Source organism: Ursus maritimus, unplaced genomic scaffold, assembly GCF_017311325.1.
Source record: "Ursus maritimus isolate PB19 unplaced genomic scaffold, ASM1731132v1 scaffold_17, whole genome shotgun sequence".
Taxonomy (NCBI): Eukaryota; Metazoa; Chordata; class Mammalia; order Carnivora; family Ursidae; genus Ursus; species Ursus maritimus.
In genome coordinates this window covers 48,636,857-48,651,059 of record NW_024424119.1, presented here as the reverse complement: position 1 = coordinate 48,651,059, position 14,203 = coordinate 48,636,857, and the positions used below count along the sequence as shown (strand labels likewise).

Below are 14,203 nucleotides of genomic sequence, written 5' to 3'. Positions count from 1 at the left end.
GGAGAGGGGTAGTTTAGATTTAAAAAGTAAAGAAAAAGGACACCAAATCATTGCTTGAATCTTCACTGATTTTGATTAGAAAAAAAAAAAGCTATAAAGGACTTCACTGAGTAAACAACTGGGGAAAATCAAACATGGACTCTGTGTAAGACATTACCGAATCAGCGTGGAATTGCTTGGATGCGACCGCAGTATTATGGTTATGGCCTCAGGAGATACATGCTCAAGTATATAGGAGTCAAATACCCTGATGTTTGCTACTGATTTTCCAAAAATAATTTCAAAAAATGATTTTTAGTAAAAAATAAAATGTGTGTAAAAAAAAGAGGAAAAGAGAGATATGCAGACAGACAGAGAAAGCAGTGTGGTAAAGTATTAAATTGGTAAAATAGAAGGAGAGTTTATGGGTCTTCCACCTTAATGATTTTTCAATTCTTCTGTGGATTTGAAAGAATATCAATAAGTCAGAGGGTAAAGGTCTCTGCTGAATAAATAAACGAATAAAATGGCACTAAAAGCAAGCTAACTTCTCTGCTTCCTTCCAACCCCTAATACACGCATTCCCAAACAAATACTAATGACAGTGGCTACTTTAGAGAATATAAAATGTCCCTAAGGGTTCAATCAACCAAGACAATCCAATCATTCTAGCAATAAAAATGAAGTCTACTCTTGTCCTAGTGTTCAACCCTGTCATTTATTCTTACCATGTTTCTCTTCCATGATGATGTTAAATTAAGGAAAAGGTTTCCAGATACAGGAGTAAAACTCATGCACTAGAGTCTGACCAAAGGCCATATAAAACCATGCTCAAGTCTAAGGCTAGTATAAGCTGGGGTAGGTCATGTGTAAGTCATAACAGAGACCTAATACTCACATGCAGAAGCAGAACAGCAGCGAGAAATGACTGGCCCTGGCAATAGCCAATCTCTTCATCATACACAGAATATGCCTGGAAAAAGAAAAACACAGGACGTATAAATAAATAAGTATAGTCACTCATAGGCCACAGTTGCCCTATACAACCTTGAACATAGGAACCTGGAAGATACCCACACTCAAATATGGCCTTTTGACGGTCAATGAATGATGCAAATATTTCTCTCCAATTTTTTTTTAATTTTTAAAAAATATTTTTTGAGAGAGAGAGAGCACGAGTAGGGGAGGGAGAGGGAGAAGAAGACTTCCCACTGAGCAGGGAGCCAGATGTGGGACTCCATCCCAGGACCCTGGGATCAGGACCTGGGCCGTCAAAGGCAGACGCTTAAACGACAGCCACTCAGGTGCCCCTCTCCAATTTTTTCTTTACGATAAACACAACTGTCCCCGCACCACTTCCTATAGCCCAGGAGTGGAAAAAGTTAAGCAAAAACCACTTCATCACTAAAAAAAGGTTGCCACGACTCTGTCTTGGCCCTTGCTTTCCCCTCTTCTGTCTGAAAAATGTGCTCTTCCTTCAGGCTCTAAACACTCCATCCCGCAGGGTCCCCTCTCTTCTCTGTACTCTGACGGTACTTGCTACACAGGCACAGTTACTACAACATTCGCCACACTGCATTTTCAATGTCCCTCTTCTCTACTGGACTGTGAGCTTCTTAGGGGCTGGGGTGATGCCCTAGCCAGCACCTCACACCTCTAACCTAGCCAGTCATACAGCGGGCCCTCACTAAACACTGTTCACGTTATTCATGTTTCTTTCTGGGAAAAAATCTTTTGGCAAAGACACCAAAATACAATTCTTTCCACAATGCCAGTAATAACTTTTCTGATAAGAGGGATTACTCCGAAACCATTTGTGGGTTCCTTTGGAATTCTTATTTTGTATTTTTCTTGGCGGCAGATGATTATTGCCCATCTCTTCTGAACATTATCTTTAACAGAATACTGACATCTAACATTCCTTGTGGTTTACTCTTTTTGGTTCTTTAGCTGTTTTCCAGAGTCTTGTTTTTATGATTAATATTTCTAGTTCTCATGTAAGCTGTGGTGGAAAGGGAAATTCCTACAGATTCAAGATGCTATTCTCTGTTTAACAAGTTTATTTCTGATGAAATTCCCTTTATTCTCCACTTAATTTTTGTGCCATGCTTCCTCTGCATCCCAAGAAAGCAATTTAGAATGAGTATGTTCAAAATAAAGATCATTTAGCAAAATATGATGCCAATGCTTATTAGATGATAATTAAGTTAATATATACATGGGTTTTATCACTAGCATTCAGTGGAAACTATAGCTTTTAAAATATATATATTTATATATGTATTTTTTACTTTATATATATATAAAATAATCATGCTTTCATAAATGAAGGTAGAATTTAACATAATCTCATTAAATCCCCCATTTCATCGAAGCTTATCTAATGAGAGGGCTACACATAGAAAACATACATACTTTTCCAAAGACAAGATATGCAGAGGGCTTTAGAAACAATCTGTTCATATAACACAATAAGGCATCACTTTGCACCTGTCAAATTAGTAAACACTAAGAAGTGTTAATAATTTTGTTAAGACTATGTTAAAGGACAATAGTAATATATGCCACTAGAGCTCTGTGGAAAGCAGTTTGACAATGTCTGTGAAGTTATCAATTAACAGTTGATTGGTCAAGAAAGAACAGAGGCTTCAGAGTTAGAGCGGGGCTGAAATCCCACAACTGCTAATGTCTAGGTCTGGATCTTCAGCCCATTAGTTATAGTTCTTATCTGTAAGATGTGAATAATCACAGTATTTATATGACAGACTTGATGTATTATTCTCAGCTCTCTCATTGGAAATTGTTCAGCACAGGACTTATTAATTATGTACTACGATGAAATGTATTGAATTTCTATAGGTAGAAAATGGAGGGGAGCTTATTTTTCAGGGGAAAGCCTGAAGGAATACATACAGGTGTGAAAATACAGGACACATTTGGGACATGTTTAGGATATAAAATTCATGGGAGCTTTATGAAATATGGGGAATAAAAGGCATTTCATTAATTCATTAACATTTAATGAGCACCTATTATATGCCAAACGCTGTGCCGAGTGCAAAAGATAGTAACACAGAGAAGTGGTTTCTGCCCTTGAGAACATCACAGTTTTAGTTGGGAAGTCTGACATGTAAATCAACCAGAGCACAGTTAGAGTTCAATGTAGTTAAAGCATAAAATATTTAGGAATTAAGCCAGGATATATTGCAAAATTTCTTTAATGCTAAGCTAAGGAATCTGGGACCAGGAAATGAACTAAGAAATTTTGATTGCACTCTGTGGGTTATGAGGAAGCACTGAAGGCTTTTGTGGGGGCCCTGCAAATGATCCAATTCTGGGGTCAACATGGAGAAAATAATAAATAGGCTAGAACCCAAAGGGAGGGAGACGAATGCAAGGCAGCTTTTGTAAAAGTGCTAGCAACATTATGATAGAGGCCCGTAGCAGGCAGTGATTAGAAAGGGAAGTATGGCTATAAGAGGCATCAAGCCTACCAAACTCAACGTGGCCAAAGGAAGAAACTGGAAACTAATAGAGAAATGACCGCATCTTCAGTAAGACAATGGCATGGAGGGAAAAAGGAAGACTGTTTCTAATTAAAAGAGCCATAACAACTAAACATATTATGGATACTGCTGGATCCTGATTCTAACCAAATGTATAAAGACATTTAGGGAAATCTGAATCTGAAGGTTACTGGATGGCACTGATGGACAATGATGGATACTATAGACAAATCATGATCTAATATTTTAGAGATGTATAGTGAAGAATTTAGATTCATGATATCTGAGATTTGCTTTGAAGTAATTCAGGATTTTTTTTTTTTTTTTTGAGAGCGAGCAAGTGATCCTGGGAGTGTGAATGGGGCAGGGGCAGAGGGAGAGAATCTTCAAGCAGACTCCCTGCTGAGTGTGGAGCCCGCCTTGGGTCTGGATCCTATGACCCATGAGATCATGACCTGAGCCAAAACCAAAAGTCGGACACTCAACGGACTGAGCCACCAGGTGCCCCACTTCAGGAAAATTTTTAAAAGGGATAGAGAAAGCAACTGTGGCAATATGTTCATAAATATTAAATCTGGTGGGGGATATATACAAATTCATTATACTATTCAACTTTTATTTGTTTGAAAATTCTCATAATGAAACATGTTTTTAAATGAACTCTATCTTTAGACTTTTTTGTTTGATGTACTTAACGGACTTCTACATGAAGACCAACTGACAGCTGGAAATTTAGGCCTTGAGCTGAACGCAGATTTGGGAACATCTGTGCAGTGGTTACAGCTGAAGCTGTGGAGGTGGAAGGAGTCATCAGGGAGACAATGTGGAGTGACAGGAACTACCGACTGAGCCCCCAGGGGAATGCCTCTGTTTTAGGAGCAGGTAGAGAGAAAGAGATAAAATAAAGAGGGAGTCAGCAATGTTGAGAGAGAAGGTGAGAGCAAAACCGGGAGGGTGAGAGAGGTCAAGAGGGGAGAGAGCTGCAAGGAAGATCATTGTGAGACAGACACTAGAGTGCAGTGGAATCAGGAGTAAGGGCTCAGAGGCAGTGAGCACAGGGTTTCTTTATGGGAAATTTTGCAGTGAGGCATAGCTGTATGGCTGCTTAAGTGGAAAGCACAACTAAGAAGGGGCTCAAAAAGGATGATCAGAGAAGAGGATTACAAAAGAAATGACAGCTTTGTGGAAATTAAAGAAACATTTCTCTAAATCTAACTGCCCTTATAGTTTGAAGCATCTAGTTTATCCCTGGAGAACAAGTCCTTTATTGTTAGCCTGTCCTAAAACTTGTTAATTCTACCTTCTCAATCAATAATATGTAAGTTTCTTAAGGGCATGTCTCATGCCTAGTCTGTATTTCCTAGATAGTAGATGCTAAATAGGTACTTGATTAATTTTGGGGGGAAAAGACTATAGACTAGTTCTGAGGACAGACGAAGGTTGAAGAACTCTGGTCCCAAGTCCTCTTTCAACCTTATGGCTCTGAAGTACCAAAACCTACTGGAAAATGGATTGCTGAAATTGCACCTTTCCTTTACAGGTACAGATCTTTTGAAAGACATCAGTATTTCCCACAATTTATTATGCTGCAGTGCTAAAAAGTCCACCTACACAGGCATCAGCACTGCACACTGATGGACATGTCCTAGCTGCCAAGTTCGTAACTTATAATGGGAATACCAAAAGGGAGTTCGCAATGTTACAGGACTCAGAGGCTCTTAATGAAAAACCAATTTCTGGAAGTTTAAATGTAGAGCTGGGTGGGGAGGGGTCACCTGGGTGGCTCAGTTGATTTTAAACATCTGAGTTTTGACTTCAGCTCAGGTCATGATCTCAGGGTTGTGAGACTGAACCCCAAACCCCGTGTCGGGCTTTGTGCTGGGCGTAGAGCCTGCTGAAGATTCTTTCTCTCCCTCTGCCCCTTCCCCCTAAAAAAAAATAATAAATGTGGAGCCAGGGGACTCTCATCTGCAAGTCCTGATTAAAAGGGTAAAAGAAACCTTACTATTTTATGTCTAATTGATTTCCTTTTCATTATGAGCATAAAATTAAAGGTAACATCACAATTTCAGAAAGTCTGCTCTCTCCTTGTTTGCTTTTTTTTTTTTTTTTTAAAGATTTTTTATTTATTTGAGAGAGAGCATGAGCAGGGGGGAGGGCCAGAGGGAAAGGGAGAAGCAGACTCTGAGCAGGGTGCCTGACTCGGGGCTCGATCCCAGGATCCTGGGATCATGACTTGAGTTGAAGGCAGACATTCAACCGACTGAGCCACCCAGGTGCCCCCTTTTTGCCTTCTTAAACATCAAATAAAAATTATACTTCGTAGTTACCTTTTGTGTAATTTCAAAGAACAGAATCACCTTTCAAAACTAAGTTTGGGGTTTTTTTTGATGTGAAATACCTTGCATATTTTATATAAGGAATCTTGTCCATCTCCTCCTGTGTCCTTAAAATAGTCATGAGCTGGGAATGTCCGGTTAATATCCCGAGTGATAGCACTGTCCTGGGGAGACTCCTGTGGAAACATCAGGAAAGAGGTTTAGTAGTCAATCATGTATGTATTTGTGTAAGTTTATACAACAAGGTCTTCTCATTTACATGCTTTAAAATGCTGCAGGGACATACATACACATGTGCGTGCCCAGAGTTACTGCATCTTCAGGGACCAACTGTTCAAGCAAAAGCAAAATCAAATATTAAGGAAAAAAATATGGAAGAAAAGGAACCTGCTTATTGTATATACCTCATGTGTATTCCATCTCTGTTTCAAGAAGTGCAGCTGGTGACCTTTCTATTTCAAGAGGGAAAATGTGGTAATCAAAATGGATTTCCCATAGGAAAATATTCAAACTAATCTCAAAAGGAGGTAAAGCACTCCCATTAGAAAAATTGGGTTTAAAAATTGCTGCTTTAAATGATCCTTTGGCATGGTGCCCATATGCCAGGTTCTCAAAAGGAAAAGAGAAGTCCCTTAATTGGGGTTTATCCTAAGGGCAAACGGCATAAAAATGCACACAGCAGTCTACTCAGTATGAAACTAGACCACCAAATGTCAAGGGATTCAAATAGGCTATGGAAAAATATCCCTTCCTTTTGCCAATGCAGAAAAATAAACAAATGTCAATAATATCACAGCAATCCGTATACAACAAAGCAAACATCCAGGTACTTCTAATAAATCCCCCTCGTTAAATTTCATTTGCTCACATGCTAAAGAACCGGAGCACAGAAACGTGACCTTCTATTTTAACAGTGCATTGTCTTCATAAGACAGTGGACTTGATTCTCCTTGGCGAGACTACATCATATTCAGCACACCATCTAAGAGTCTGATACTCCTGTTTCAAGATGAAAAATCAAAGTGATATTTTTCTCTTATTCAGTAATTTCTCCAGTCTTTTGGATCGTCATGTTCCCAGGGCCATAAGTATTTTACAGTTGTGGGATGTGAACTAACTTTAAATTTTTATTGAATATATTTGACATGTAATATTGTAGAAATTTAAGGTGTACAGTGTGGTACTCTAATACATTTATATATTGTAATATGACTGCCATTATAGCCACATTTATTACATTACATAATATATTCATCATACTGTGCATCAGATCTCAATGGCTTTTGACTACTCATTACAAGTTTGCACACTATGAGCTCCCAAACTCTATCCCAGTGAACTAACTTGAAAGCCTACGCTCTTTTCTAACAAGCAAACTACTTAAAACTTTCAGAGACACTGCCAAACTGCTTCCCAAAGAGCTTTACTGGCTTTACTAGTTTTTAGTATGTTAGTGATAGTTAAGGCAACTCAGAACGATGGTGCTCCCTGAGAAAAGGACAAGATGCAAGGTGAGACCAAAGACCACGGTCGTTATTGCCGGGCAGCAGCTTCCAGGCTGCAGCACATGGAGAGGGAACCGAAACTGAGCTGCGGTGGGGAATATCTTCCTGAGCGGAGAAAAGAGCAGAATATGGAAAGGGCAAGGTAGCTAGAGTTTGTAGCTCAGAGTACTAGAGAGGAAAAGCTGAATAGAAAGGGATCTGCAGAGCTATCTACAGGAGTCCCCATGAGTCATGAATCATAAAAGAAAAAAATGATATATTGGACTTCATTAAAACTTTAAAACTGTACTCTTTAAACGCCACTGTTAAAAACATGAAAATGTAAACTTTGACCAGGACAAAATACCTATAACATCTATCTGATAATGGTATTGTATCCAGAATATATAACTCTTAAAACAGATAAAGAGGCAAACAACTGATTTTAAAAGGGGGAATGGTGGTAAAAGATTGAAGAGGTACTTCACAGTACAAGACACACAGATGGTAAATAAGCACGTGAAAAAATTTCAACATCACTAGTCATTAGAACAATATAAACTGAAACCACAATGAGATTCTACTACCCACCTAACTAAATGCTAAAATTAAAAAGAACCAAGACAGTAAGTGTTGGCAAAGGGTGTGAAACAAATGGAACTCCCAGAAATTGCTGGTGGGAATACGAAATGGTCCAAATATTTGGAAATGGTTTGGAAGTTTCTTATAAAGTTAAACATACACGTACCATATAATTCAGTGATTCCAGTCCTAAATATTTATCCAAGAGAAATGAAAATATGAATACATGCAAAGAGTTGAACTTGAATGGTCACAGCTTGATTCATACTAGCCCAAACTGGAAACAATATAAATGTGCTCTCATGGGTGAATGGATAAATAAATTGTGGTACAATCCACATAGTGGAATACTACTACTCAGAAATAAAAAAGAAAAAAAAAAACGTTGATATATGCAACATGAATGGGTCTCAAAAGCATTTTCTAAGTGACTGGAGAAGCCAGACACAAAAGATTATTTTCCATTGACAGCATGTGTATGAAATTCTTATAAAGACAAAATTGTAAGTTATAGAAAGTAGATCAGTGTTTAGAAGAGGCCGGAGTTAAAAGGAGAAAACTGATTCTTAAGAGACAGAGAACTTTTTTAAGTCTGAATATGGAAATATTATCCATCACAACTGTAATGGTAGTTAATGTACTGAATCATTCACTTAAAATTCGTGTATTTTACTGTATATAAATTACAACTGAATAAAGATGATTTTAAAATGGAAAAATAAAAGAGGATGCTCATACAAATGAAAGAGAGACCCAAGATAATTCCAGCCCTTTAAAGTAATAAGAGTTCCCAGTGCTAGTTTAGTACCTACAGCTAAGTGATGAAAATGATGTAAATCCATATTTACCTCAAGGTCTTAAAACCTGGGGCACAGCTTAGAGGCACACATATCTGGGTCTGAAAGTTGGCTCAGTCTCTTAAGCTGAACAACTTCAGGTAAGTTTCGTATCTTCTGTGACTAATATCAACTACCTTATAAAGTTGTAGTAAAGGTTACATTAAATGTATATATAAAATATAAATCTATAAAGAGCTTCTACCAATGCCTGACATGTACACAGAAAAGACTTGATAAAAGTGAAAGGAAGCTATCTCCAGCACTGCTGAGAGCTGGGGCTGTCCTCTGAACACACATATGTACACACTCACTAGTGATATGCAGAATACACACACACAGAAGTTTCCTAGAATATATATTTTTATTTTTATCTTAACTTCCCTGTAAAACTATTGTGATTCAGTTTTATAATTTCCACAGAGCCTAGCATAATAATGTAGAGCATAAAGTCCGTCAATGCTTGATAAATATGCCTAATAAAGTCCAAACGCTTCTTCAGGACTAAGCAATGGCAACACTATGTGGTCAATGGCCGTACCCAAATCCGAATCTCTAATGCTAATGTTTAATTCAAGATCCATGTGAATGAGGCACCAAACGAAATCAGGAAAGAACCTTATTAACTGGAACAATGAACAGACATTTTCCCAAAAATGACATATAGATGGTCAACAGACACATGAAAAGATGCACAACACCATTCATTACCAGGGAAAGGAAAATCAAAGCTACAATGAGAGTGGCACCTGGCTGGCTCAGTTGGAGTGTGTGCACCTCTTGATTGTGGGGTTGCGAGTTCAAGCCCCACGTTGGATGTAAAGATTACTTAAATAAATAAACTTAAAAACCCAAAACAAAACTATAATGAGACATCACCCCACACCTGTCAGAACGGCTAAAATCAAAAACACAAGAAACAACAAGTGTTGGTGAGAATGCAGAGAAAAAGGAAAACCCTTGTGCACATAGGTGGGAATGCAAACTGGTACAGCCACTGTGGAAAACAGTATGGAGATTCCTCAGAAAGTTAAAAACAGAACTGCCCTACCATCCAGGAATTGCACTATTGGGTATTTACCCCTCAAATACAAAAACATTAATTCAAAGGGGTACATGCACCCCTACAATAGACATTACAACATTATTTACAATAGTCAAATTATGGAAGCAGCCCAAATGTCCATTGATAGATGAATCGATCAAGAAGATATGCTACATATATATCTGTGTATGTATGTATGTGTATTATATATATATAATGTATACCATATATATAATATATATTATAAATATATATAATATATTATAAATATATATATATAATATATATATGGTATACATACATGAACGGGGTATTACTCAGCCACAAAAAGAATGGAATCTTGCCATTTGCAACAACATAGATGGAGCTAGAGCAAAATGCTAAGTGAAGTCAGTCAGAGAAAGACAAACACCATGATTTCACTCTCATGTGGAATTTAAGAAACAAACAAACAAAGGGAAAATACAAAGAGAGACAAACCAAGACACAGACTTCTTTAAACTATAGAGAACAAACTGATGGCTACCAGAGGGGAGGTGGGAGAAGCGATGGGCGAGACAGGGGATGGGGATTAAAGAGTACACTCATCATGATGAGCACTGTGCAATGTACAGAATCACTATATTGTACACCTGAAACTAACATAACATTGTATGCTAACAGTGAAATTAAACTTAATTAAAAAAAACACAACATGCCATTTATAAAAGAAATAGGCAAGCAGTACAGATATGTGAAAAAAACTCCATCTAGAATATATCTAGAACTCAAAGAAAAAGACAATCTAATAAAATGGACAAAAATTTGAGCAGACTCTTCGTAAAAGAAAATATATAAACGGCAAATAAGCAAATGAAAAGGTTAATTAAAATCACAATGAAATAGCAGCCAAAATGTCTGCCAAAAAAGAATGATTTCTTGTGTACTGGTAAGAACTAATCTATTACCTGGAATACTCTGAAGGGAGTTATTTAATCAATGACGATTTGGAAAATCAGAATTATAATTTCAAAGTATTGAAGAGAGATTACCCAAAGCAGCATTAATGCAGTTTCTGAAAGATTTTGGAGCTTGAAAGAAAAAGAGAAGGGAGACTGAAAACATTAAAACAACAACTAAGATGAATTTCACATTGACAAAGCTTTCCAGAAATGAACAGACATGTTATTGACCTATATTTGGAATAGCTACAAAAAATCAGCCTGAATAATTTGTTAATTCTATTCTTGAATTGTATCTCCACCTCTAAAGAGAATTCTTTTTAAGAAAATGGCAGGAGAATTTACTTCAGAAATTCTATGAAACAACATGTTCTGAAACATTCTAAGAGTGACAGATTGTGGCTTAACACAAGCATGAAGATTAAGTAAATTATATTAAGAATTGAGGGGATACGGAAAACTTCAAAATATACTACGCCAGTTACATCAGCCATATCAGATTGGTGATGAGGATAACCTGAAGACACAGTTATTAAAGATAAACAGTTTGGAAATTCAAATGCATGTAGGATAGGAAAATAACACAACTAAAAATATTCTATGGTCGGTCCTCCTCACTCTGCCATCCCTCATCCATTGATCTTGGGAGTCATCAGAGAAAGAAGGGGTAAAAATGCCCTCGAGAAAAGGTGAATTTGAAAATTCACATGCCGAAATTCAAAGCCTCAACAATGATAGTATATTGGGTTGTTCTATGTCAAACACTTACTTAAAATATCTAGTCTTAGGAAATATGCTGAAAAATTTGGGATTAAATCCATTTGACTTGCCAGAAGTCAAGCTGTACAAAAATGATCAAGAAATTCTAATAATGATGAACTTATTAGTAAGTTTGTATCAGAATAGTGACATCACTAACTTTGAAAAGATTCTGAAAACAAATCACATCACAGCAACATTATGGATAATTTCTTCCTAAGAGAACACAGCAAAGAGCTGTAAAACATCCAAACCTGAGTGCTTACAACATTAAGGTTTATACAATACACAGTGCTTTTATTTCCAAGGAGTCAAACAGAGGTGGAGCTGGTACAAGAAACTTGCTGGTACAACACACTTTGCATATAACACTATTCATGGCCAAACTGATGAAGTCAACCAAATACTTCCTCTCAACCAGACTACAGTTAGTACAACGATTTCACAGAGAATAAACTGTTACAAAGGTACATAAGACAATCGTGCAGAGATGTAAACCTTAAAAGAACAGGGAATGGCAAAACTATCACTTGATATGTGTCCTGAAAATTATCAAAGTTATGGCAGAAGTGGGTTTTTTTTTTCATCAACTGGTTTTATGTTTCTGCCATTTCATCCCATGAAAAAGAGCTTTAATCTCCAGAAGAAAACTAAAATGCCATATGATTATGCAGTATTAACATCTTGCAAACTTCTTCTGTTAAGAGGCAGACAGCAAGTTAGTTTTGGCTTTGCAGGTCATTTAGCTTTAAAATTATTCAATTCTCCCTTTGCAGAGTAAAAGTAGCCATAGACAATATGTAAATAAACAAGCATTTCTGTATTCTAATAAAACTTTATTTATGAAAACAAGCAGCATACTGGATTTGGCTCCTAGGCCACAGTTTGCCAACTCCTGCTCTAAATATATATATGACAATAATTTTTCATGGGCAATATGAACAGAGATTTGTAATGATTTTAAATATACTGACATGCCACTGTTGACTAATTTCATATATATTTTACAAGCATAAATTCTGTCACAAATAAGCTGCAATAACTTGAAATGTATATCCCTTTGAACATATGCACTTTTTCATGTAATAACAAATGTCAAAAATGTCTGCTGCATTTTATAAAAGTCAGTTCTCCAAGTCTGTAAATTTTTGTATCCCCAATGTAGTCGAGGTTTAAATTAAATCCTTTAAGTATAGTGGTATGCTGTCCCCTGCATCTCAATCAGCAATGCTCAGAAATCATATGTACTGTATGTACAGCTCAGAAATCATAAATATAGGCACTGAAACATACTAGACTGTCTAAAATAAAAAGACAATACCAAACGTTGGTAAGGATATGAAACAACTGGAACTCTCAATTGTTGTTAATGGAGGTGTAAAATGATACAACCACTTTGGTGAATTACACAGCAGTTTCTTGTAAAAATTAAACACACATGTACTCAGACCCAGCAATTCTCCTCCTTAGTATTACACAAGAGAACCAAAAACACATAATCAAGAGGGGAAAAAAAGTTAAGAATGTAAGGTTATTACAAATAACCTTATTTGTAATAGCCCCAAACTAGAAACCCCAAATGTCCATCAACAGAAAAAGAGATAAATTATGGTATAATCATATAATGGAATACACATGTACATTGCTGGGAATAATTTCATTAAAAATTGTACTCTAAAATCTCACTTTTAAAATTTATTCACTAAACAAATACTGAGAATTAACACCTCATACTAACATCTAAATCTCTTTTATTGCTCCTTCTCATACTCCTGCCAAATGTGACTACTCGCTGTTGTCCAAACATAACCCAAAATAATACGCTTTAGTGCATTTTATTATTTATCACGCGAGTGTGAGCGGCGGTGGTGGTGGGTGGGTAGGAGGTAGGGAGGGGCAGACGGAAAGGGAGAATCTTAAGCAGCCTCCACACCCAGCGTGGAGCCCAATGTGGGACTTGATCTCATGACCCTGAGATCATGAACTGAGCTGAAATCAAGAGTTCGATGCTCAACTGACTGAGCCACCGAGGTGATCCACCTTACTGCATTTTAAGAGGAAAAACCTAACTTTTTGTTTTCTTCATATAGTAACAAAACCTTTTTGTTTTATTTTAATAAAACTTTTTTGCTTCCTTCTTATGATAATACTGGGAGGAAATAAAAAAGAAAGATAATTTCACAACTCAGAAATAACTATAGCTAATGTTTGGGGGGGGTATATGCCTAACTTTTTATGTAATTATTTTTATAAAAGTTCATACTGTTTTGAAAATTAATTTTACCAACTGCAAAATGTTGTGAGCATCTTTTCATATCACTTGACAATTACTACTGTGGAATTAATGCACCGTTACCTGTAACATGGCTATACCGTAATTTACTATGCTAAATCTCTTGACTTTGGAATATTCAGGCTGTTCTACTTCTTTTGCTATAAACAGGGTTGTAAAGTAGAGCCATGATTCCTAAGGCAAAGACAGTTTCCACAATCACATCATTCCCCCAAGATCCAACTTAACCCTTGTGTTTTGGATTCTGAATTATACTGCCAATCTGTCCTCCAGAAAAGTGTACCAATCAGTGTACACGCCATATTAGTAGCAGCCTTACAGCAATCGCCCTGCTGTTTTGGAATAGTCTTTTATGTACTTGTCTTACCCTCCTTTTAGTCTACATATGTCTAATAATTGTATCTAAAGTTGCAAAGAACTACATATAAAGTTTACTGAG

General features: G+C 36.8%; 1 protein-coding gene and 1 pseudogene across 3 annotated transcripts in view; one reads left to right on the top strand and one right to left on the bottom strand.

Moving 5' to 3' along the window:
• The window catches only part of RABGAP1 (RAB GTPase activating protein 1), a 159,714-nt gene that overhangs the window by 33,990 nt on the left and 111,521 nt on the right, over window positions 1-14,203 (bottom strand). For all 3 annotated transcript variants that reach the window (XM_040631851.1, XM_040631852.1, XM_040631853.1), the window contains 2 exons: window positions 5,887-6,000; window positions 878-952 (listed from right to left, as the gene is read on the bottom strand). In XM_040631851.1, coding sequence (XP_040487785.1) covers window positions 878-952; window positions 5,887-6,000 — 189 coding nt within the window. The remainder of the gene's footprint in view (window positions 1-877; window positions 953-5,886; window positions 6,001-14,203) is intronic.
• LOC121103139 lies at window positions 7,329-13,339 on the top strand (annotated as a pseudogene).